This window comes from Pseudorca crassidens, chromosome 7, assembly GCF_039906515.1.
Source record: "Pseudorca crassidens isolate mPseCra1 chromosome 7, mPseCra1.hap1, whole genome shotgun sequence".
NCBI classification, from domain to species: domain Eukaryota; kingdom Metazoa; phylum Chordata; class Mammalia; order Artiodactyla; family Delphinidae; genus Pseudorca; species Pseudorca crassidens.
In genome coordinates, this window is record NC_090302.1 from 98,220,313 (window position 1) to 98,246,958 (window position 26,646).

The following is a 26,646-nucleotide window of genomic DNA, read 5'->3' on the forward strand; positions in this document are numbered from 1 at the left end:
CTGATACCATCAAATTTCTCTTCTAGACACCAATTATGCTTTTAGCAATAAAATTTGAAAATTCTTTTTTTCTTATACTCTTGACAACTTTTTTTTTGGGGGGGGTGAAGTAGAAAAGGATAGCTTTATTGCTTTACCAGGCAAAGGAGGACACAGCAGGCTCCTGCCTCGAAAAACTACGTGTCCCTACTCTTGACAACTTTGGACATTAGTTAAAAATTATAGTCATTCCCATGAATTAAAACAAAATGGCACCTCATATTATTTCGCCTTTTTTTTTTAAGTATAAGACATAGTAAATGATGCTAAATCTCACTCAAAATTAAGGAGTACTTGCTTCAGTGGTTTGGTCCAAAAGGGCTATGGGTATATGTAACAAAGGTCATGGAGATGAGATGCCCCTAAAGTAGAGTTTAAATAACTAAGTAATGATCACTTCATTTGTAATATGACACCATCATATACAGTTCAATCCCTACAATTTTCACCTATGTAAGAAGCTTATTGTTTTCCATTAAGCATATATCTTCCCATTATATCACAATGGTCTTCTAATGGCCAAATAAAATGGATACTGGTAGTACTCCTATTACTTCCCTTCTCGTCAGTTTTTGGCATTAACAGTACAGTAATCCCTCTTTAAGATTTTCTCTTCTTTTTGCTTCTAGAACATGTGCTCTGCGTTCTCTCCAACTCTAGTATCACTCCAAGTTTGATTTGATTACAAGATACTCTTCCTTGGTACATCCCCTCACCTTAGTGATCTCTTAAAAGTTGGCCTTTAGTATCTTCCACAATACATCACGCACTCTCTGGCTTATCTCTTCTATTTTCATATTACTAACATGGTGATAAGTTATAAATTTTGATCTTGACTTAGCCCAGATAGCTTCTCCTGGGATAGTTATCTATTTAGTTGAATAGAAATCTCATTCTGAATATTCCACAGGAAACTTAACACATCCCCAGACAATTAGCTTTTCTCTTTTCCTCCTCTACCACCAGCAAAATTCCTCACTTCCTTCTCTGTGTTCTACCCGGTAAACAACAACACAATCAACCAATCACTCAGGACCCAAGCCTGGATCGACACCTTCCACAGCCAGCTAATCATTCTTGCATCGGTTCTAACCCTCAAATAGTTTTCAAACACATCCCACTTTGTCTTTCACACTACTACCACCACCCTAAAACAGTCCAATATATGTTTTTTGAAGGGACACATGAGTGAATGTATTGGAAAGGAAGATGATAAAGTGAGAGAAATGATGGCACACGGTTCCCCATGTTAATATCCACTAGAAGAGGTTTTAGATTCTGTCTTTCAAAGTGCTTTTTTAGAACTTGAGTTCTCTTCATTCAATGTCATGAAATGCCGCTGAAGTTTTCCTGCACGAAGTTGCCTTCCTTCCCTCTCCCTCCTTTCTTCTCCTTCTCCCTTAACTCTTGCCTTTCTCTGGATCCCTCTCCCTGGCCCGGCGTCCTCCTCCCAGCACGCTGGTCAGCTCCTCTCGCGGAGGGCTCGGGTTTAGCCCCGCCTACGCGGAGCCCAAGTCACGAGGCCGCGGGTCGGGTGCAGCTCAGTGGGCGGGGACTCCTCAGCGCGCATGGGCGGAGCGGGGCGCGGGCTGCACCAGCTATATCTGCGCCTGCGCGGCGCCGCTGCTGGGCCAGTCGGGACGGAGGAGACAAGATGGCGCTGCGAGCGATGCGGGGCATCGTGAACGGGGCCGCGCCTGAGCTTCCCGTATCCACCAGTGGGCCCGTGGTGGGGTCTCGAGAACAGGTGCTGGCAATTAGCCGGAACTACCTCTCCCAGCCTCGTCTCAGTGAGTATCAGAGAGCAAGACGAATCCTGTCTTTGCTCTTAGCCCAGCCCCTTGCTCCCACTCACCTGCTTAGCCAGAGGGGTGGGATGAGGGGATTGTTTTTCCCTCTCGCGTCCCCCTACTCCGACGTCTCTCTCTAGTAGGCGATTTGAGTGTACCTTAATTTCCGTGCCAGGGGTGGGCTAAGGGGAAGAGCACCAACGGGAACTTTTTCCTGGGTTGGTGGTCTCCTGGCTGTTGCCCCACCGGTGCTCTCCAGTTTCCCGAGGCTGGAGCATGCTCAGGCGCTTGCTTCCTGTCTCTGAGCGAAGGCCACTTATTGCCACTCTTATCCTAATCTTCTGCTGATCTCATTTGGATCTGCAGGGGTCGAGGGAACCGCCCCTCCCCTTCCCCTGCCTCGGGTGTGGACCTCAGGGCAGGTCCTGAGATCCTGCCGAGGGGGACGGTGTAGTGTCATCGCTGACGTGTTCAGGCCTTTCGTGGATGGAGGTCAGGCCCACAGCCAGAGGGAAATGTTGTTCAGTGGAGAAGCTGCTCCGCAGGAGGACACCTAGATATCAGAGAAAGCTAGAGCTGAAAAGTACCCTGCGGGTCATCTAGTCTAACCCTCTCATTTTACAGTGAGAAGCCTAAGGTTCTGAAAGGGACAGGGCTTGCCAGGCTTTAGACCCCTAATTACTGGCAGAGCAGGAAAATTCCAGGTTTCTTAATTCTTGCTGGACCTTTTTCTGCCATTAATTTGATTGCAAGGCTATCTTGGAGAAGACAAGAAGCTTTGCCCATATTATTTAGCAAATATGCAAAGCATATGCATAAGCATGTTTAAGTGTTGTGATTGTAAAAAGACCTTAATAAACCAGGCTTAAGTGGACTGTTCAGCAGTTTCGAAAGAAATGGTTCTTGATGACTAAACAATAAAATTGTGTAGCATCAGACCTTTTCACAGTTTCCTTAGGAACCGGGGATGAGCACTGGAAGTAGACTCTTTAAAACTTAGGAAAGCACCTGATGTTTTCCAACGTGGTGAGACTGTATTTGCGCCGGTTAATTGCCACAGTACCTCTTTGTGGGTGGCTCATTGGTTAACAAGAATTTCAGATGAAGGGTTTCAGTCTGAGCGCTCTCCTGCCTGACTAATCCCATCCTCATCAGTCAGTGGGTCAGGTCATGTGGCAGCACTGCAGTGTAAGGAAGAAAGAAAAGACTTGATTCTATGGTTTGCAGAGATGTGTTTTTTTTTTAATTGAAATATAGTTGATTTATAACGTTGTGTTAGTTTCAGGTGTACTGCAAAGTGATTCAGTTATATATATTATATATGTATATATATTCTTTTTTAGATTTTTACCCATTAGAGGTTATTACAAGATATTGAGTATAGTTCCCTGTGCTATACAGTAGTTCCCTGTTGGTTATCTGTTTTATGTATAGTAGTATATATATTTTAATCCCAAACTCCTAATTTATTCCCCCCATGTGCATTAGAGAGTGCTTGTTGAGAGTTTACATGAGCTGAATGTTTCAAGAAATTGACAGATGTTGCATTCTTATGACAATAAATTTGTGCCTAACAGTTACAAATACTCTTTTATGAATTGCATTTGTATGCTTTGCTGTTTTTTGGGTAGAACAGATAGACATTAGTGGTGCTTCTAGGAAAAGATTATAAGGGGCAGTAGTCATTTTCCCATATAATTCACTCAATCTCAACTCAGAGTATCAATTGAAATAATAACATAGTTTAAAGAGTACTCCATGATTGAGGTTGTAAACCCTTAAGGGAGATGAGTATGATTTCTCAACATTCAGTGTGTGCTTAGCCAGTGACTGAAGAACTTCTCCAGATGAGATTCCTCCTGACAACATTGTTGCGACATAATGCTTAAAACTGAAACTTTAGGGTTCAGGAATCCTTTTTGTATCCTCAGTGCCTAGCGCAGTGTTGGCACATAGAAACATTGTGTTTTGTAATTGTATAACTTGCATTTAAACCCCTTGTTCTAATAGTTTAGTATATGGATCTTTAATGTGGATGGAACCAGAGTAGGGAGTTGGGGTACTTAGTTTGAGTTTCACTTCTGTGTCTGGGTTATTCTAAAAAGCACAAATGATATCATACTTAGGCTAACAGCTAACTGCATTTGAATGTCATCTTTTTCCTATATTGCCACATTCTTGATTCTAGTTAACACTTTTAATTGCTTCTGAATAAATATTAACTTCTTAATTTTTCTGATTAAAGATCGATGTTACCATCCTAGGTAAAAAGTTATAGTTATTTAATGTGTGCTTTTTGAACAAAGGAATGGAATATTGGCAGTTCCACTGTACAGATTGGATCCTGGGGCCGTAAACAAGAGATGGAAAATGAGATATGCAGGCTTGAAATAATCTTGAGCACATTAGTTGAATTTCTAAAGTCACAATGAAAGAAAACTTGATTTCCTTTTAAACTTTGAGCAAGGTTCAATAATATACGAAGAACTTTTGGATGTTAAACGTTTTGGATTAGATAATCTCCTTTGTTCTTGAGATCCTAGATCAACTAATCTTAGTTTCTTATGTCATAAAGCAGAGTTAGCCTCAGTGAAAAGTCCAGTAAAGGAATGGTCGGCCTGCCTTTTTCCAGAACCTCTCCCTCCTTGCCCACTGCAAAGTGTGGGTCTTTACTTCTCTTGCACAATATAAGATGATTGTTCCGGTTTTGTTTTGCTTATAAGGTGGAGGCTGAAGGACTAGATCTCTTATTGTGCAATGACTGTCGAATTTTCTCTTTGAAAGTTTCACAATCATTAAGTAGTGTTAGTTCTGTTGAACAATCTCATATCCTGTGGGAGGAAGAGGATGTCATCTAACAAAATAAGTGCTTCTTAAAATCTTTGTAGATTTTGGGTTTTAAATGTTACTCCATAAATATTTATTGTCTTCATAAATATTCAGGATCAAAGATGTAAACATGTGTCTGCTGTGTTTTCAGAAGTTCTGATCATCCCCTGCAGACCCGAGTTCTTCTTCATTTGAAATTTTCAAGAGAAGAGTGGTCATTATTGTTTCTAAACAGAAATATTTATGTAATTTGTGAATGGGTATTGACTTTTTGAAGAGCAGCTTTATGTCTTTGGCAGCTTTAATCTAAATTGTTGTCTCTGCTTTGAACTGTTAATACTAATGGTGAGAAAAGCTGGGTAAATATTATTGAGAGATAAAAGGTGGTGTTTGATATTATTTTCTCTTCTTGTTCCCCCCCCCCAGTAGTTTTACTGTTGTGGAAAGGAGCTATAGTTTGTATATAAACTGTTTTCTACTCCCTATTTGTAGTCCAAGTGCTAGGAACTGTGTTATCTCCATATTTTTAAGATATACTGGAGACTAAGGGTCATAGAGTATAAACTTAGAATTGGTGGTGGGGGGGGCCACAAACAAACAAAAATAATTTTAATCCTGGCTCTTCCATTTAATAACAGATTTCTCATAGATGTAGTTTAAGTGTGGAGTAGGTCTATCAGCCTTGCCTACCTCCCAGTGTTTTGTGAAACTGAAAAGGTAACCTATCTGAAGATGCTCTGTAAAGTGTGAAGCAGTTTCGTTTGGTAATATTTTTTATTTAGTTTGGATTATAACATTTATTAGTTTAGTTTGCATCCCATTTTAATTTAAACCAAGCATGTTGCTTAACCTCTGGTTTGTACCTGAAGTGGTCTCCTCATGCTTTCCAGTGACAGAAAACTGCTGAAGCATCTCCATTAGTTTCTTCCTTTCCTGCTTTAACTTTTCTAGTGGCTACACTCCACTGGAGAAAGGTTGTTTTTCAGTAATGATACAAGAGTGCCTCAGACCACAAAAAATGACCAGTTCAGTTTCAGAATTTGAGCTGTAGCACAGAGTCAAAGAAAAAATGACTGGAGGCAGACTGTAAGTTCAGATCCTTAGGCAAGTTTCTTAATTTCTGAGAATCATTTTTCTCTTGTAAACTTGGAATAATATTTGTTAGGCTTATAGACCTGTTACGGAGTTTAAAAAAGAATTCCTGACAAGTACTTTTTAAATGTGTATTGGTAGTTTTGTTATTAATTAATTCCAGTGGTTACTAGCTTTTTTAAAGGCTACATACATTGTTGTAAATTTAGAGACTGCTTTTGATGAAGTAGAATCTTGCCTTCTATAGTTGAAATCAACTTGATTCACTGTTTCCAGGAAAAGCAATGACTAGCATTTCTTTTTTCTTGGTCATGCTTTTTGCCTTGTGACTGGCAAAACTTCATAATTTGAATGAGCTTGAATTTAAACATGAGATTCTTAAGGATCATTGTTGTAGAGGTTAAAAGTTCAAAGGAGATGCAAATCTTGTCTGGAAAGTAAAGAGAATTTCAGAATCTGAAGCATTTTACTGATGTTACATTTTATTCAAAACAGTTGCCTGTAAATCTCAAAACTGAATTCCCACACCTCCACTGGCCCACTCCCTACTCCCATTCCCAGCTGTTTAGGTTTTGAAAAGGTCTTTGTTTCTATAGTTTTAAATCCTGTGTGCCAAGAAAACATGTTTCTAATGTAGTTCACTTTGCATATCCACATAGCAATTTTAGAAAGTAATTGAAAAACAATATGTGGATTCTTTTAAAATGAGAACAGTGAGGGACTTCCCTGGTGGTCCAGTGGTTAGGACTCGGCGCTTTCACTGCCATGGCGTGGGTTTAATCCCCAGTTGGGGAGCTAAGATCTTGCAAACCGTGTGGCGAGGCCAAAAATAAAAATAAAATGAGAACAATGAAGAAATTGTTTTAGGGGTAGGACTTATTTTTAAGAGTATTAGATTATTTTAAAACAATGGAGAGGATTAACATAAAAGTAGCAGAATATGTGACAACTGGGATATTTCTAATACTCTTGGAGGCATGATTAATTTGTTTACATTGCTATCCATTCAAGTAGCTTAACATTTAAAATTTGTGACTTGCTTTTTATCTAAGGTTGGAAAAAAAAGTAATTAGGGGCCTCTGTTGATCATTACAATAGCAAATGTATTCAAGCAAATATTTGGTGTGAGGATTTAAAGGTCCTCAGTGTGAAAGACTAGGGTTCCTGACAGTGCTTGCCTGCCCTGTCTCAGTGTTTCTACCAGGGTACTTGCTTCCTGGCTAAAGAAATTATGTTTTTAAATTCTGAAGCCCCTTGAATGGACAGACTGGTTATTAAATGGTTTCCTCATTCTTGGGAGTCTACATTCATTTCAGAAATTTCTGTCTAAGACATCATAAGAAATCAAGCAAGTGAAAAATTCCCAGTTGGTTGACAGCTTCTTACACATTATTTTAGGTCTTGTAAACACTTATTTCATTTGTGTTTTCAGCTTTTCTGATTATGAAATTTAGTTAATTCTGACATTGTTAGAATTGCTTTCCTGAGTGTTCTGATTTATACTTGATTACCATTCATTATACTCGGCATGTATGTAGGTGTGATACAATTCAATGATAGCTACCTCCTTTCTAAAATGAGAGATTTGGGTAGTTTGTTGCTAGGGCATAATTTGCAGTAGAAAATATAAGCTTCTACAATGACAGTAACGTTTGACTTTTTTTTTTCTTTAAAGGATGCTTATGTGATCTCTGGCCTTTAATTCCATCCGCCTTCATAAACTTTTTTTTTCGTAGTTTTTATGATACTATTTAATCATGGCCTTTTATCTTAACAGACTACATTTTGTCAGATTTCTTTTGTGAGTTTTGTCACTTCTGCTTAAAGTTACGGATTCCCTTCTTCTCTATCTACTTTGCTAAGTGCTACCTTTACTGTAAAGCTTTTTCTTTTCTAAGTAAGGACCATTGCAGGGTCTTTCCTGTGCTCCCACACACCCTCAGCACACCTCTGGTAGAGCCCTTACCTCCCCCTTCTCCATATAAAATTGTGAACTCTTGTGGGAACTCTCCGTCTTTACCTTTGTTTTTGTATCCTGGGTCCTTGAAACAATGTGACTTATAGTAAGAATTAAAAATGTTTTTGGTTTGATGAAGGGGATTATGAGAAGTTGTACAGATGCAGGCATATTTTATAAATTCGGTGAAAAATTTCATACTTTCTGAGTGCTCCATATAATAGATATGATAGAGAGAGGGGTTTTTTGGTAATACCAGAGAGATCATTTAGACTGTTGTCCTGTTTGACAAGAACTGACTCTTTTGTGTTTCTTTCCAGCATACAAGACAGTATCAGGAGTTAATGGTCCACTAGTGATCTTAGATCATGTTAAGGTAATACCACTATCATTATCGTCTAACCATTTATGAAGTTAAAAGCATAGTATTAAGTACTGTTTAGTACACTTTAAGTCTTTTGTTATGATTTTTTTAAGCCATTCCTTGGTCGGAATGTCAGTGCTATATGGAGACAAGAATTTTAGGTCAGAAGTCAGAAGATGGGATTCTAGTACTGGATCTGTTGTGGAATCTGTTTGTGGCTTTGAGTCGCTTGTCTGTAAAATTTAAAATTTTATTTGTTTGTTAATCATACCTCACAGGTTTATTAGGAAAACAACAGTAATATTTGTGTGTTTTATGACTTGTAGAATATTTAGATATACAGTATCTTGTGGCTCTTGTCATAGACTAGTGTGTTATAACTACTTGTTACATTTTTGTCTTCTCTACTAAATTTTAAGGTCTTTGAGTGAGTAAACAATGTTACTTTTGTCTTTGAGGGCCTGATACTGGTATTCAAGTAATGAATAAACAACAGATTATCTCAACAGTGACTAAAACCATAAGCAGAGAATAGTTTTTACTTATTCAGTTTGTTGAAAGATGCTTTAGTTACATGGGTTTTTTTTTAGCCACACCTATACATAAGAATTATCTTAGAAAAAGAGGCATAGAATATAGTCTGTAATTGAATAGACCTCACCCTAGGTGAAGCCTCCTGCCTGAGTTCAGTGATTAAAATATCTTCAGAGATAATTTGTATAATATGCTCTGTAGAACAGTAATTCTGCATTGGTTGTTGTTGGGAGTGGATCAGGGGGAAAGGTACACAGTTATTAGTTTGTTGAGAGAAGTAATGACAGAAGTGTGTTTGGCATGTGGCCCCTCTGGAAGCAGAAAATAAATTGAAAAACATTTCTTAAAAGAAAGGGCAAAGTGAACTGTCTCTTCAGCTTTATCACTAAGATATTTTTGTGCATGACAAGGTACCTATACAAATTAATTGCAAGATTAAGCATATAGCTTCCTCCTGGCCACAGTTTCATACTAGTCTGCAGTTTGATTCAAAGCCTCAGTATACAAATTGTACAAGGTTTAGGCAGCTGCCCGTTAATATTTTGTGAAAGGATGAAGCATACACTTTTATTTTTTGAGGAAGTATTGAAAGCATTATTTGCTTCTTTGTCCTTTATTTCTTCTTTTTTATATACTTTCTATTGGATAAAATTTTTGACTCATATTTTTAAAATATGAAGCTTTTATATTAGTAAATATATTTTCAAAAACAGTTAAAAATATTCATGCTTCAACTATGTTAAGTGCTGAACTCAGCACCAAAAATACACAATACAAATACATAAATGTCTAATTGTTAAGTGCTATGAAGGGTGAGTGCAGGATGCTATGAGAGTCAATAATGGGAAGGACTTAGAAAACATCTTGGAGGAAGTAATTTTAAGAAAGCTGAAAAAGTTCTATTGAATGTTTGTTTGGGGTATAACTCCAGCTGAGGAAAAAAGTTTATGTAGTTGTAAGAATGGCTTTATACCACCAGATTTAAGAGTGTTTTTTGTTTGTTTTTAGTTTTTGGCTCCTGTTTTTAACTTAAGGCATATAGATAGTATCAAGGAATGGATAATTTTATACAAATTGTATCAGAATAGATGATGATGGAGACTGCTGTCCAACTCATTTTCTGAAGGTAGCGCATCTTTGATTTCCAAACCTGACAAAGGATAGTATCAGAAAAGAAACAGTGTAGCTAACCTCATTCACAAGCACAGATTCCAAAATTCTAAATAAGAATGTTCTCATGTATTGGATATTAGCAAAAATATACTTTAAAAAATCAACAGGGCTTCCCTGGTGGCACAGTGGTTGAGAGTCCGACTGCCGATGCAGGGGACGCGGATTTGTGCCCTGGTCCGGGAAGATCCCACATGCCGCGGAGCGGCTGAGCCCGTGAGCCATGGCCGCTGAGCCTGTGCGTCCCGAGCCTGTGCTCCGCAACGGGAGAGGCCACAACAGTGAGAGGCCCGCATACCACAAAAAAAAAAAAAAAAAAGTCAACAGAATTATGACAAAGTAGAATTTATCCCAGTAATACAAAGATGATTTGATATTAGCAAATGTCAGTATAATTCAGGTCATTCATAGATTAAGCTAGAAAAAGCTTACGCTCTTCTCAGTAAATACAGAAAATGTATCTGATAAAATTACTTGTTTCTAAAAAAAACAAAACAAAAGAAGAAGGAGGTCTTAGAAATAAGGGATAGAACAAACTTTTAAAACCTCTTAAAGGATAGCCACCATAACTTACAGCAAACAGCGTATTTAAGGAGAGACTCTAGAAACATTCCCATTTAAATCAGGAACAAGATGAGGACACCTGTTGTCACCACCGCTCTCCATCTTTGTTCTGTCTTTGTGCTTGGACCCTAACCAATGCTGTGGGAAAAAGAAATTAGGGGATAAAGGGATTAAAAAGGAAAAGGCACAGCTGTCATCATTTCTTGGTAGTATGATTAATTAAATAGAAAACACAAGTCATTCAGTGGACAAACTATTAGAAACAATGGTGTAAAACAGTGTTGCTGGATGCAGATGATGTCTAGAACTTTTTACAAAAAACTGTGAAACTTTGTTGAAAGACATAAAGGAAGACTTCAAATAAGTGGAGATTCCACGTTCATGAATGAAAAGGCTCAGAATAGAAAATATGTTGATTCTCTCCAGGTAACAAAATCAGTTAGAAATAGAGTAAGAATAAAAATTTGGTGAGGGAGTAAGCAGATATTTCAGTGGAGCAAAGTTAAGATTCTTAAAACCAACTCTTCTCACACCTGAGAATTTGACTTGGTAAGTGATAAAGGCTACATTACAAGTCGTGCTACTTGTAGCACAAATTAATTTGTGCTACTCAGTAAATATTGTTGGGGTATTTGGCTTCCTGTATGAAAAAATAAAAATAAAAATGAGAAAAATAAAATTACGTACCAAAAATAAATCCAGATGGATTAAAGACCAAAACATGAGAAACCTATCAGAAGACAATATAGAAAACCATTTTTATGACTTCAGATTGGAAGGTTTTCCTACACAAAAGACACAAACCATAAAGGAAAACAAGTCATTTTATTGCAAAAACTTCTGTATGATAGTATACCATAAACAAAATTAAAAGACAAGAAAGACTGGGAGCAGATATTCGCAAAAGGATTAATACTCAGAATCTATGAAACTTATCTAAAAGTAAATAAGAAAAAGCAGATGTAGTTGAAAAGCGAGGAAAAGATATTAATAAGGCTATTATAGGAAATGAAGTCTGAATTGTCAGTAAACATGAAAAGATGCTCAATATTAGTAGAATCAGGAAAATGCAAATTGAAAGATACTATTTTTTATTTTATCAAAATGGTAAAAATTAAAGTTTAATAATATAAGATTGGCAAAGATTTAGGGAAAAGATACTTATCTATACTACTAGGGAGTTTGTAAAGTAAAAGGTTCCTTTGCAGAGTAATTTCACTTAAAAATGGACACAGCCTATAGCCCACCACTAGGTAACCAGATACCTTAGGGAAACTTGGGCCCACCTGTGAGAATGTTCATTGCAACATGTTTGTAGTAGTATAAATTTGGAACAGCCTTGAACACCAGTGGTAGAAGAACAGCTGAATAAAATGTAGTGTCACTTGGTTTTAACTATATCTGTTCTAACATTGATTCTAGATGCCCGTTTATTCATATTAGCATCTCCAGAATCAAGTGTCCTACAGTCAGTGTTGATTCACGGATGCATTGGCAGATGTTTTCCTTCACATCACACAAAGTAGTGATGCATTTTTCAAAAGATTATGTTAATAAAATAAGGTAAATACTACTATGACAGATCCAAAACATACGGTCAAGTGGAAAAAAAAACGAGTTGCAGGATGATATATTTAGTATGTTATCATTTAGGTAAGTGAAACACTACAGTATATTTTTGGAAACATGCAATTTAAAATATTAAAAATGGATTAGAGGAATACATTTCTGGTTAGGAGAATTAGATTGAGGAGGGAATATTTGCATTATTTATTATAATAGTAATTATTTTATTGTTTAGTTGCATTTTATTCCTGTCCTCCCAAAGCACAAGGTGATTACACAGCCCAGAAGCAAACATCATTTCTGAGTAGTGGGAACATAGTTTTTTAACTTTCTGTAGTCTCAAAGCTTAAAAACATATACACAGAAGGAAGGAATTTAATTGCTGTGGTTTCATAGATTTAAGATCCTTCCCTCTGTACCTTATGTTGCGTTTGCCAGTATATGTGCCAGTGATAAGTGTTTTAAGGACTTAAACTACCTGAGGATATTCTAAACTCTGGATGTATACCTGTGTGCTTTGGGGAGGTATGGGGTCTGCATGTGCATACATGCTGTGAAAGACATAGAAGCATATAGAGTATTTTGAGGAGCTTTTAAAATGTTGGTTATTGAGCCTTTATTTTTTTCCTATTTAGTTTCCCAGATATGCTGAGATTGTGCACTTAACACTACCTGATGGCACAAAGAGGAGTGGGCAAGTTTTAGAAGTTAGTGGTTCCAAAGCAGTGGTTCAGGTAAGCATCACTTTCAAAACCTGGCCAGTTGAACGTTTTTCTGATCACAACAAACATAAGAAACACCAGTAGTTCTTTCTGGTAATTATCACATAAGTATACAGATCTTCATCAACTTATAGGTGGGGTGACATCTTGATAAACCCATCATAAGCTGAAAATATTGTAAGTTGAAAATGCATTTAGTACACAGAACCTACCGAACGTCATAGCTTAGCTTAGCTTACATTAAAGGTGCTCAGAACACTTATATTAGCATACAATTGCACAAAACCATATAACACAAAGCCTATTTTATAATAAAATGTTAAATATCTCATGTGATTTTTTTGAAGTACCATTTCTACCGAATGTGTATTGCTTTTGCACCATCACGACCATGAAAAATCTTAAGCCAGGGACCCGACTCTTTACTGGCTATGAGGGAAGAAAAGTATTTTTTCATGTTTTCTTGCTAAATGCCAGCCACCAATATCCATTCTAGCCCAATAGCTCCACTGGTAAAATGGCTTTTTTTAAAAAAAATTTTAATGGATAAAATGAAACAGATAGTCACATAGAAGGAGAGAGATGAAAAGTAGAATTCAGAGCTTATGGGCTGAAACCAAAACAAGATCTGAGTCTCCTTCTTTAAATTGTCTCTGATAATGCCTAGTATTTAATGTTGCTGATTATAGGAAGTGCCGGTTTTCTCAAATAACATATTGCTCTAAAAAGTAGATCTGGAGCAGAGGTCGGCAGAATTTCTGTAAGGGGCCAGATAGTAAATTTTTTAGGCTTTGTGAGGGTTTTGCCTAAGGTCTCTGATGCATGTTCTTACGCTTTTTTTTTCCTTTTTTTTTTTTAAAAAAACAATCCTTTAAAAATGTAAAAACCATTCTTAGCTTGCTTGGTGGATTTGGCCTGCAGGCATGACCCTGGTTAAGAGGTTGGCAATTTGGTTCATCGTCCACCATGAACACTTCTTTATTCATAATACTAAAAGTAGTATGTACATTGATGTATTTTACTTTATAAGGGCTGACAAATCTTAAGCGCTTATGATCTAAATTTCTTATGCCCTTCTGTTTACTTTTCTTTCTTGATAGGTGTTTGAAGGGACTTCAGGTATAGATGCCAAGAAGACATCCTGTGAGTTTACTGGGGATATTCTCCGAACGCCGGTGTCTGAGGATATGCTTGGTAAACGGATATTATTATTCATTCTGAGCAGAGATCTGTTTCCTTTTTAACGTATTTCCATGAAGTCTTTGTAAAGATTATGAATATTTGAGTCATTGTCCACTCTGTACTGTCTTGTTACTGTTTAACAGGTCGGGTGTTCAATGGATCAGGAAAACCCATCGACAGAGGTCCTGTTGTACTGGCTGAAGACTTCCTTGATATCATGGGTAGGGACAGAAAATGGATTTCTGTGTTTTGGGGAAAATAGCATCTATCTATCTTATACCTTTGTCAGATAAAGGGTGATTTTTATGATACTTTAAGTAGATAACCAACATATTCCATGTTTGATTAATTATTTTTTGTTTACTATTTAATTTATTTTTCCTAGAGGTTATCTTAAAATTTTATATTTTATTTATTGTAAAATATCACCAGGATATATCTGAAATGTAAAAGCCATAATGGCTTTGAAATTAGGATTTCTCTCTTATTTGCTATACCTTACATTTCACTTTACTACCATATAATTTGTGAATCTACAAAAGATTAATGGAAAAAAATATTTAAACAGTTTCAGATTTCAAAAATAACTGATTTTTTAAGAGTAGAAAGAAATGCTTTATATGCTTTGTATGGTTGTAGTCTTAATGTAGAGACATAGTAAAATTTTCCCTTTTGGAAATGCATTAGGCCAGCCAATCAATCCTCAGTGTCGGATCTATCCAGAGGAGATGATTCAGACCGGCATTTCGGCCATAGATGGCATGAACAGTATTGCTAGGGGGCAGAAAATTCCTATCTTCTCTGCTGCTGGCTTACCGCACAATGAGGTGAGAACTAGAATCTGTTTGGTATGAAATTCAAGAAGAAAGAATTTCTGAGTGCTTCACTCTTAGTGAGAAACCAAATATAGGATTTTCAAGGTAAATACCCAATGTTACTGTTTATATAATCCAATTACATTGACTCTTTATCCACACATATCTGACTTCTTCCTTACTCTTAGGAATCTGCAAAAATTACAAAATAGTTTTATTGAGTAAAGCCCTTTAAGACAACCCAGTTTCATTTATGATTACAGTTCCCCAAAGTTTAGGGTAAAAGTTATTTTGTTGTAGAAGTATTATTTTAGATTTTAACTTAGTTCTTTTGTACTCCTCATCAGATTGCAGCTCAAATCTGTCGCCAGGCTGGTTTGGTAAAAAAATCCAAAGATGTAGTGGACTACAGTGAGGAAAATTTTGCGATTGTATTTGCTGCTATGGGTGTAAGTATTATCTTTTTCTGTTTTAGTATGAAATGTAAAATTGCTTGTGTTATTAGAACAATGTAGAAAACTGCACATATATTATTCAGTTTATCTCTAGGCGGAGAAGTTGCAGCTTGGCATTTTGGGCAAACCATGGATTAGTATTTAGCATTTGACTATGGAATGTAAGAATAATTCCCTTTGTGCCCAAAGCAAGCTGTTTACTCTGTTGGCTTTTGTGAACGTTTTGGGGGTACTTGAACCTTTAAAGGAAGGGGCGTGCAGATCTATAGCTTGGCCTTCATCAGAAATAAATATTGGGGGGGAAAAAAAAGAAAGAAAGAAATATTGGGCATTTTTCTTCTCCCAGCACTGATGAAGTCATTGCCATTTAGGTAAACATGGAAACTGCCCGGTTCTTCAAATCTGACTTTGAAGAAAATGGCTCAATGGACAACGTCTGCCTCTTTTTGAACTTGGCCAACGACCCAACGTAAGTAAACAAAAAATAGAGCTATTTTCCCCCTGTTCATGCAGGCTTCTGGTCAAAAATGTCACCTTACACTAAGGAGGTAGAACATTACAGTGAAAGCTACACAGGCCTAGGTATGAGATAACCGTATTTAAATTCCAGCTCTGCTTCTTGCAAGTTACTTGGTTTTGGGTAAGTCACTTAGGTTCTGAAGCTCAGTGTCTTCTTTCATAAAGTGTGATAAATAATACTTGTCTCACAGGGTTGTTGTACATATTAAATGAGATAATAGTATAAGTTACCTAGCACACAGTCCATACTCAGTAAATTACCTTTTCCTCTTACCTGCAAGATCTGGCCCCTACGTCTTTCCTCCCTTTCTCCTTCTCTCTCTCTTCCTTTCTTGCTCAATTTTGAGAACTATATAGTTCTGACAAATTATGGGGCATTTATAAAATAAATCAATTTAGCTGTGTAGCACTAAGTAATTCTTATTATGTAAATACATAAAAGAACTCTGCCTTACTTAAGAACTTTTAAAGTAATAATTGCTTAACCTTCCTCAATTTATGTGAAACTTTAAAAGGGAGACTGTACTATTATTTCTGGAATCATTTTGTTTTGTTTTTGGCCTTTTTGTTTGAGTGACTTAGGACTTAATGTTTCATTTCAGTATTGAGCGAATTATCACTCCTCGCTTGGCTCTAACCACGGCCGAGTTCCTGGCCTATCAGTGTGAGAAACATGTATTGGTTATCCTAACAGACATGAGTTCTTATGCTGAAGCACTTCGAGAGGTAATTTTTTTCTTAATTAAAATGGATTATCTTGTCAGGGATTATCTTGTCCCTCTACAAGTTTTCTTTTTTTTTTTAAATCATGTTTTTTTAAATGCATTGCTCATATATTAGTAGAATACCTTAATTAATCAGAAAAGAAAATATTACTTTTGTCAACCTAATTGAATTAGAGGATGAGATTTAAATTATTAGCCTATTTATCATACTCTCACTGTCTCCATTGATTAAGACTGGATTCTTAGAGTAAATGATGCAAGCTGTTTAATCAGTTACTCTCCAAGGTAGTTCTGTCTCTGTCCAGACTGTCAGTTTTCAGCCCTTTTCAAGAATTTCATTTTTAATGATGTAAATTTTTATTTATTTCCATAAGTGAAGACTACACTCTGGCAGAACCCTCTTCAGAACTTTTTTTTCCTTCAGAAAGCTCAGTGATTATTTAGAAACAATGTAAGATTCTAGCACTTACCATCCAGAAGTGTGGGGTGTTTGTTCTAATGCAAGTTACTGAAATTTTGAGTTACTTGCTCTTTTAAGTGTGCAAAAAAGGGAAGAAGACTTCTGAAGAGACAGCCTATATAAATATCTAGCCTAAGATTCCCTAAGATCCATCATCATATCTCACTCGGCTACAGTGTTTTTTCATTGAAGGACTTCTTTTCTCCCATCCATCACAAATACTTTTCTAAAAGGCAGTAAAAATAAGTATTAGAAAAGTAAAAAAAAACACAAAAAAAACAATTTACAAACCCTTTTATTAGTAGTATTAGATTCGACAGACAATTATTCTATCAAATTGCCGCTAAAGTTTTCTATATGTTTATCTTGCTTTCTACATTATCTCCTTACAAATTGATAAAAGCTGGTCTGCAGGCCACACTTTGAGTAGCACTGCTGGAGCATACTCTTGGAGGAACCAAAGTAGCAGTTAGAAGTTGGGCTTAATGATTTACAGTTCTTGTTGGCTGTAGATTAAAATGTATGCATATATTCTAGTGTGCCTGTCTCTAAGAGAAAGACCATTTATTACTATTCTTATCTTGTGCGGTGATCCAGGGAAATTATCTGGCCCTTGATTTCCGGTTGTAAGTTGGGATTAATAACATTAACTTCCTCATAGGGTTGTTGTGAGGATTAAATTAAATAATGTATGTAAAGTGCATCAGATGATTTCTGATATACGTATTTCCTTCCCTTTTGATCTTTTCAGGATTAGCTTATGTAAATCTGGCAAGATCCATAACGTGAAGTAAATCTTGTGAACTGAGAATGTTCTCTTAGTTTTAAAATGTACTACCTTTGATTTATAAAATTGCAAGCAGATTTTCTTCTAGCAAGCTATTTGAAGATTTGTGTTATGGCAGTATGATTTTAGCAGAAAACTGTGGTCCCCAATTGTCAACATTTTTGTTGCAGAATAATCTGAATTTATGTTGCTAGATTTTTCTTAATCATTTCTAGAGGTGATATTTAAAATGAACAAGATATTTCCAACTTTGTAATTTGGCCTGTTCAAACAAATGTGTTCTAACCAAGCTTTAATTTTCATTTTCTGGTATGTGATACTGTTCTCCTTGACTCACTGTCAGGTTTCAGCAGCCAGGGAAGAGGTTCCTGGTCGACGAGGTTTCCCAGGTTACATGTATACAGATTTAGCCACAATATATGAACGTGCTGGTAGAGTGGAAGGTAGAAGTGGCTCTATTACTCAAATTCCTATTCTCACCATGCCTAATGATGGTAAGTTTAGGGTCTTTGGATTATAGCATCCCTAATCGTTGTAAGGACTTTGATTTTAAGAGAGAAGACCATCTATCTTTTTGAGTTGAAATTCTTTTGAGAGTTTATCCTCCAGAAGTTTACCTTACCTAGTGATTTGTTTCTAATAAAATTTTTCATTTCGAAACTACCCATAATAATTATTCTTTTGTAGAAAAATTTTCTTGTAATTTTTATTTATTAGCTAGTATTTAGTGTCTACTGTTTGCAGGACACTGGTCTAGATGAAATGAATTTTTAAAAGATTTATGGGCTCTACTTAATGTAAGCTACTCATTCTAGGTGGATATTTTTTAAATGTATGTGCATCAGTAGTTTAAGGTAGCTTAAGTGCCAGATATAGAGCACAGATAGTAAATGCCACGAGACTCTAGAGATAGAACGATCATCAAAGACTTGCTAAAAATTACTTGGTTTTATCATGTGTGTCTAAGTGCACAGTGCAGTGCCTGCCTGGATGTATGCCCAGCAGCCCCCGGGTGAGACTTTCAGCATTCCCCTTATGTTAGTGTCTTTTTATCTTTATCTCAGTCTTTTAAAAACACTTTTTCAAAATATTTTCAGAAACAGTAATAACTCATTATAACTGAGCACTGTTCTAAGTGTTTTGTAAGTTTTGACTCATTTGATCTTCATAGCGACTTTTTAGATGCTCTCGTGTGAGGCACAGAGAGGTAAAGTGTCACAGTTAGGAAGTGGCGGCTTTGGAACCCAGGCAGTCTGAATACTACCTCTGATGTGAAAATGATTTGTTCCAAGGAAGCAGCTACAAAATTACTCTCTGTAATTTAACAGACTTAGAGGTGTCTTGCTCTGTGGGACCTGCTTGGTGCTGCCTGTGTAGTGTTGCTTAACTTGTTTAGCCTCTCTGTATTTTCCATGTTGAAATGTTGTGTGTCCCTCTGGGATAGCTTATGGATGAAGAATGTTCTCTCAGTATACATCAAATTGGCAAATCTCTGCAAATGAGCTTTGTGTTTAAAATGGAACTTTATTTATATTTGGGGGAGAGAGAGCATAACTAGGAGAAATAGTACTTTTTATGAATATAGCTAATTTAACTTGTGTCGACACATGTCTAACTGTGCTGCAGCCAGATAAGTTAGACTGGCCAATACGGTAACCTCTAGCCACATTTGGCTGTTTAAATTCTAAAGTTTATTAAAATCAGATAAAGTTTGAAATAAAGTTTTTCAGTCGCGTTTAGCCGCATTTCACATGTTCAGTAGCCACATTTGACCAGTGGCTGCCATATTGGACAGCACAGGTAAAGAACTTTTCCATCATCACAGCAAACTATTTTATATAGCACTGTTTTAAGTAGTGCAGATTGACTTCCTGTGGTTTTGTTTATATGAGATGGACACTTTAACTAACATCAGGTGTCTTTCTCTGGTAGATATCACTCACCCCATCCCTGACTTGACTGGATATATTACAGAGGGGCAGATCTATGTGGACAGACAGCTACACAACAGACAGGTATTTGACAGTTGAACGATGCTATAAGCCTATAGATCTATTCTTCAGTTATTCTTTAGTGACTCTCACTTTGCTCTTAGGAATTATTTATTTAGAAAATATAAGCAAGAGGGAAGAGATATGGGAACATATGTATATGTATAGCTGATTCACTTTGTTATAAAGCAGAAACTAACACACCATTGTAAAGCAATTATACCCCAATAAAGATGTTAAAAAAAAAAGAAAATATCAAATTACATTGTTTTTAATATGGCTATAAAATTGTCATTTCTGTAATACTAAAATCCTGGTGTGGAAAAAAGTGCCAGAATTAAGAATTAAATTTCCACTTTCTTTATTATGACTTAAAATGGAGTGAGTTGTTCAAAGAACTTTTTTGGGTCTTCTGTTCCATAATGGTATAATCTACTTTTGTTATTAATACAAGAACAGATTTTTCAGAGTTTTTTCTTTGTCTTTTATTGTTAAAATTTTTAAAAATTGAGGTATAATTGACGTAACATTACATTAGTCGCAGGTGTACAGTGTCATGATTTGATATTTGTATATGTTGCAGAATGATCACCCCAGTAAGTCCACTTAACATCCACCACCTCACATAGTTACAAAATTTTTTTTCTTGTGATGAGAATTTTGAAGAGCCACTCTTCTAGCTCCCTTTAAATATGTGATACAGTATTATTAACTTACATAGTCACCATGCTGAAAGTTCCATCCCCATGACTTAACTCATTTTATAACTGAAAGTTTGTACCTTTTAACCTCCCTCACCCATTTTGCTCACCCCTCATCCCCTGCCTCAGGCAGCCACCAGTCTGTTCTCTGTCTGTGAGCTTGACATTTTGTGAGATTATATGGTATTTATCTTTTTCTGTCTGACTTATTTCACTTAGCATAGTGCCCTAAAGGTCCATCCATGATGCTGCAAACAGCAAGATTTCATTCTTTTTTATGACTGAATAATCAAAAACAGATTTTTTATTGGTTCTTTAATAGATGCCAGCTTCTGATATCAGCTTTTAGGTGAAATTATTGTGTTTTTTTTTTTTTTTTTTTTTTTTTTTTTTTTTTTGTGGTACGTGGGCCTCTCAGAGCCGTGGCCTCTCCCGCCGCGGAGCACAGGCTCCGGACGCGCAGGCCCAGCGGCCATGGCTCACGGGCCCAGCTGCTCTGCGGCATGCGGGATCCTCCCGGACCGGGGCACGAACCCGCGTCCCCTGCATCGGCAGGGGGACTCTCAACCACTGTGCCACCAGGGAAGCCCTATTGTTAATCTTTTTATGTGTGATTTTATGAGTCAGAGTTCAGAAGACCATTTGGATTTGATATTATAGGCAGATGTTGAAAATTCAGTTTTTTAATATAATCTTGTACTATTTTGTAGATTTTACCTTTTGGATTTGATTCTCAAAAGAAATCTTAACCTGTAAAATGTTTCTTCCTTTTCTTATCAGGAAAAGATATTAGGAATCATCTAGGAAACAAATGTAGCAGTGTTATGCAATTTAAGCAATAAAAATGAGTTTCAAAATCCTCCTTTACTACCAGTAAAGCCTGAATTTTGTACTTAAATATAATATTTTCCCCCTTCCCCTTTTACCCAAGATTTACCCACCTATTAATGTGCTGCCCTCGTTGTCGCGGTTAATGAAGTCTGCTATTGGAGAAGGTATGACCAGAAAGGATCATGCCGATGTATCTAACCAGCTGGTACGTATGTTTTCTCCAGGATGGTGTTTAAAGAAATGAATACTTTCTCAGTTCATTCTGCTGTCTTATACCTCTCGTCTTTCTTCCATATCACTTTTCTTCTCCCCCCATGAAAGTAGAATTTTAATATAGAACATATAGAATAGTGGAATACAGAAACATTCATTAGAGCCTTTTTCATAAGGATAACTGCTCATGACAAAGATTAAAAATCACATGCTTGAAACCCACCTCTAATGCTATATGAGGTAGTTTTTAAATAAAAAAGGCATAAGACGATTAAGTTTTTATTAGTAACCTTAATTATAGAGTATTTCTGAAAGACTATTCTAACTAATTTTTTGTTTAACATATTAGGCAATCACCAGAACGCTAAGGGATACAGCTGTATATATTCTATGAAATCCTTGGTTGCTATAGTCCTGAGATTGTATACCAAGCATAATTAAAGAAAAACACATTTGACCTTAAAGTAGAAATGATAAATAAACCCAGTGATAACACAGATATTTTTTTTGAGTAGAATTTAGAGATGGATTTCTCCTATTGTGTAAGTTGTGATTTTTAAATGCTCTACAAAACGTAAGCTCACTGGTGTATTGAGGGAGTGTATTTTTTGTAGAGTGTTAGTAATGCCTATGTACTGCATGCTTGAAGACTCCTTTCTTAGTGAGACTACGTATAATAAAGTCTTTCCAGTACTTGCATATGAACTTTATGTGAATTATGTTTGGAAATCATGTGAAATACTGTGAAGATAGCTACAGCAATACACTTACATAGCCCAGAGTACCGTTACCATTTATAAAACCTTCTCTCTGTTCGTGTAAACCTTTTTTTCCTCTTTAGTATGCATGCTATGCTATTGGTAAGGATGTGCAGGCCATGAAAGCCGTAGTTGGAGAAGAAGCCCTTACGTCAGATGATCTGCTTTACTTGGAATTTCTGCAGAAGTTTGAGAGGAACTTCATTGCTCAGGGTAAGATTACTGTTTTCCTATGAATAGAAACAGCATCATATGTAGTTTTGAGGAGGACTTCTTTCCTAGTCTGAGAGAATTTACATTGGTCTCCATACAATTTTCCTTCTGATTAGAGAAGAGGTTCTTCCAGCCGCCTGCCATGTCTTTGTTCTTAGCCCTCTGGTTCCTTCCCCTGTACCTTCAATTTCTTTATCCATTTATTTAGCTCCTGTCTTGTGTTTTCTCTTCCTTAGAACCGGCCTTCTGCTCTCCTGCCTCCATTGCCACTTCTCCTCCCTCTTACCCTCTCTGCAATGCTCTCCTCTGGCTTTGGGGGCTTTGGACTTTTCCTGTCCATCTATTTTCATCCTCCTGATTTCTCATCTTCCTGCTTCTTAATTGTTAGTGTTCCCAAAGGCTTAATTACCTGTTCTTTCTGTGCTTTTTTTCCCCTGTGCTGATGACTAACTTCCTGTGTATGAGCCTTTCCCCTCTTTCTGAAGCTCTAGTCCCGCATCTTGAGCTAGGAAGCCTTTGTTTATGCCACCATCCTCTCTGGCTCAGTGTGGTGAGAACCAAAGTATTTTCCCAACTGACCACCTGCCTAGCAATTCCCTTTTCAATTTCTGTCTACCTCTGGCATGACCATTACCCTAGTTAGCCCAAGCTCAGGCATTGGGCATTCTTAACCCTCTTCATTTATTCTCCAGTCATCAAATATTTGCTAATTTGCATTGTTCTTCTTTAAAACATCTTATCCTGTTCTCTTTTCATTCCTATTAAAAAAACTTAGGCCGGTGTTTCTCAAAATTGAATATGCTTTTGAATCTACCAGGGATCTTGTTGAAATGCAGATTCTGATTCAGTAGATCTGGGTGGGGCCAGAGAGCCTGTATTTTGACAAGTTCTGGGTGATCTTGAAGCTGCTGATCTCTGACCACTCTGTGTGTCCCAAGACCTAGTCCAGACCTTTGTCCCATCATCCTTGGCCGTTAGTGCCAGCATCTTCACCAGTCTCCCTGACTCTGTCTATGCCATTGCCAGGGTAAATTTAGTATTAATTTTATTGATTGTCCTTCTGTTAAAAAGTCTATAATGGTTTTTATTACATAGCATGTGTAGGGCTTTCAAGCTGTTTTGTTTGTTCTCTTCCCTGCCACCCCTGCTAATGCTGGTAAACTCTATTTTTGACCTCAGTGATACTTACAAATGATGTGTTTATTTTGGAATAATGCATCAGCTACACACTTAGGATTTGTGCGCTTTTCTATTTATGTGATACATTTTTTAAGTAACATTAAAATCCCCAGAACGTATGACAGTTGGGTTTTCTAAAAAAATAAAAAATAAAAAATTACACAGAACCTTAATATCTTAAAAAGATAAAAATTGTTCTGGTAGACAAGAGATGCAGAACTCTAGCCACTCTAACTCCTTAGTTAAAAAATGAGATTTATTTGCAGGATAAGAATGATTCTGCTATTAAGAATAATAATAGCAATAGCAAGTTTGAAAACTTTCACACGGACCTATTCAGGTGCTTAATTGGCATTTAAGGCCTTCTGAGTATCTGTACTAGCCTCCTTCAGGTCAGCCTGTGTTCCTGGGAAACTGCTTTTCTCACTACTCTCTGGACAAAACTCTGGGTCTAGTTTCCATTATTCAGTGGAGTGTGTTTAGATCCCACCCGTTGTTAAAACACACACAACACACGCGCACACACACACACACACACACACACACACACACACAGCCGCCGAACGTCTCTCCTGTGGGCTTTCTCCCTTTTCTCTGGTTCCCAGGGGTACTTATTGTCTAGACCCTCATTTCCACATTAAGTCACATCCAGTCCTGGGAGACCTAACTGCTTTGTGTCTCTTTTTATACTTCATGCTTACAGTGCTAGTTCCATAACAGAATAAATTTTGAATAACGCTGAGAAGTTGGAAGTACTTGGCCTTTATTCATCTAATCTCAATTTTTTGTAAGGTCCATACGAAAACCGCACTGTCTATGAGACTTTGGACATTGGCTGGCAACTGCTCCGAATCTTCCCCAAAGAAATGCTGAAGAGAATCCCTCAGAGCACTTTGAGCGAATTCTACCCTCGAGACTCTGCGAAGCATTAGCTGCTACTTCATCGCTGGCTCGATGCTCCTGTGAAATACTGGTTCTGTTTTCTTTATTCCTTTTGCACTCCCCCATCCCCACCTTTGTGTTGGAGTTTACTGTGTTACCCTGTAATTAAAAACAAGGAATAGGTAACATATTGTGCCAGTGTTGCAATGTTTTAAACTGCTAACAGCCTTTAAAATATCCCCTGTTCAGAAAACCTGGAACTTCAATGCTTTGTTTAAAGTAGCTGAGGGTTGGAGGTGAAGTTTTCTTACTGATGTGTGTATTTGTACATAGTGGTGTAGTTAGCTGCCTAGTGTCCTCATTATTTGGGTCTCTCAGACCTTCCTTGTCCACCCCCTCAAGAGTATCACTATCTGAAGTTATAATGCTTTGATCTCCAAACTAGAGACAAGATAGGGTCTGAAAGACGCTTCCTCTCAGAGCCAAGACACTTTCCTGAGCACTTGTTCTTAGATTTTGGTGTGTCTCTGGGTCTGTGCTGCTGCTCTAAGCAGATGGTTTTTACTGTCCACCTGCTGTTTCCTGTTTAATGAATAGATTAGAAAAGGAGTTTCCCTTTCCTCTTTGGTGCGGATAAGTTTCAACTCCTGTTTCTTACTGTTCTTCCTCCCTCTGAGTAACACAGAATCGTGCAGGTTTTGCCCAACTGGCCTTGATCTGATAGTAGTGAGATGCCCTGTCTTGATGATCCTTACTGGGTTTCCATGCAGAGGAATCATAATTAAAATAATTAATAGAATTGTTGGTTGGAAAGAGTTGGGATACAATTTTTTAAGAAAGAAAAACCTATATCGGTTCTACATTTGGACATGCTAACAGTGGTTTTAAGTTTCTAAAGTGTTTACCAGATGCTAAAGGCAAGGTGGGGAAGAGAAAGCTCTTCTGTGTATGGAATTTTTTTATATATATAATCTATGGATATTTTAAACTCTGTTAGATAGCAGCCTTTGGAAAATCCCCTATTTGGTCCTGCTTTCTGACCTATCTGCCTTTTCAGGGTAATCTTGTGGCACAAGTGATAGCATTTAAAAGCTTTAGTCTTTTAATTCCTCCTCCTTCCTGCTGCGAGCCCTGAGCTGTCTTCTATGCACTTCTGACATGTCTACTGTTTGGTCTCTCTGTGTTCTTTGTTACTTGGGTGCAATAGCAACTTCTCTGTGCATTCCATCTTTCTTTCAAGTTGTGTAAAGTTCTTCACTTTTTTTCTCTGAGGGTGTAGGGGGTGGGGGGAGTCAGCATGATTATATTTTAATGTAGAAAATGTGACCTGGATATAAAATGAAAATAAATATTAAGTTAAATGGAAGTTACCTAAAGTGGCTCTGTATCTTCTAATCAGAAAAGCAATAGCAACAAGCAAATATATAATAATGCATCTCTCTTTTGATTCACAGTTTTGAACATCATAACCAGTATTGTGAACCAGCCCCTTGATTCACAGTATTATGAACCATGTCCCCTTTACAGGGACATGGCCCATGTTTTGTACCCTCTGCTTTTAGGCTGCCCTTTCAAGCTCTTTTCAGTAATACCTTTTCCAACATATTGTAGTTTGATCCAAGGTTGAGAGTTACTAAGGTGTGGGGTTTGTCTGTTTGTTTTGTAGATCATTAGTGGCTGTAAGTTCTCTGAAACTTGAAGTTTTGATTCAGGGTCCATTTAGCATTTTCGAGAGTTACTAAGGTGTTTTATAGCATTCTTTGTTTCAGACATTCTCAGGACCTCTAGAGCCTGTCTGCCATGAATGAAAGAGGGTAATAAATAGAAAATGAAATACATACTGAAGCAAGCCAAAACTTGCTTCAAATAAAATCTGAAATAGATGGTCCAGTAGATAAAGAAAACATACTGGTTAAAGCACAGGGATGTGGCATCATGGTGGCCTCTCGTTTCTTTCCCCTCTTCAACTCAGAGTGACATTTAGGACACGTAGGGGAAGAGGCTCAGTCATAGCAAGAGTAGGTAGACCTGTGTTCTGATTCTGGTGCTGCCATTAACTGTATGGTCTTGCTTAGGCATTTAACAGATTTGTGTTCCTTTCAGCGTTATTATAAGGACTAGAGATTTTGTATGCAAAGCATTAGAACAGTGCCTGGTCCGTGGTGTAGGCACTCATATAGTAGGCTACTTTTAATACCAAAGCTTTATTAAGGGAGATTTGACTTATTACTCTTAAATAATACTTAGGATTAGTTAGTTAAGTAGCATTCTTGTTAGTTTGTTATTTTTTAGTGAAAACATTTTCTTA

General features: G+C 37.1%; 2 protein-coding genes across 6 annotated transcripts in view; one reads left to right on the forward strand and one right to left on the reverse strand.

The window, feature by feature from the left end:
• The window catches only part of SLC18A1 (solute carrier family 18 member A1), a 47,993-nt gene extending 45,727 nt beyond the window's left edge, over nucleotides 1-2,266 (reverse strand). For all 3 annotated transcript variants that reach the window (XM_067745057.1, XM_067745056.1, XM_067745059.1), the window contains exon 1: nucleotides 1,895-2,266. The gene's annotated coding sequence lies outside the window, so the exon portion shown is untranslated. The remainder of the gene's footprint in view (nucleotides 1-1,894) is intronic.
• On the forward strand, nucleotides 1,653-25,708 carry ATP6V1B2 (ATPase H+ transporting V1 subunit B2). Of its 3 annotated transcripts, none has more exons than XM_067745061.1 (14): nucleotides 1,653-1,829; nucleotides 8,028-8,083; nucleotides 12,541-12,639; nucleotides 13,728-13,821; nucleotides 13,953-14,030; nucleotides 14,497-14,636; nucleotides 14,972-15,073; nucleotides 15,451-15,548; nucleotides 16,201-16,324; nucleotides 17,914-18,064; nucleotides 19,503-19,585; nucleotides 21,194-21,298; nucleotides 22,148-22,277; nucleotides 24,249-25,708. In XM_067745061.1, the coding sequence occupies exons 1-14, from the start codon at nucleotides 1,694-1,696 to the stop codon at nucleotides 24,386-24,388; spliced, it is 1,536 nt and encodes a 511-aa protein (XP_067601162.1). In that variant the 5' UTR covers nucleotides 1,653-1,693; the 3' UTR covers nucleotides 24,389-25,708. The 3 variants fall into 3 exon arrangements, with proteins under 3 accessions (XP_067601162.1, XP_067601163.1, XP_067601164.1); XM_067745062.1 differs by lacking the exon at nucleotides 1,653-1,829 and adding an exon at nucleotides 11,762-11,861 and having other exon boundaries at nucleotides 8,056-8,083; XM_067745063.1 differs by lacking the exons at nucleotides 1,653-1,829; nucleotides 8,028-8,083 and adding an exon at nucleotides 11,811-11,861.
• The last annotated feature ends 938 nt before the right edge of the window (nucleotides 25,709-26,646 follow it).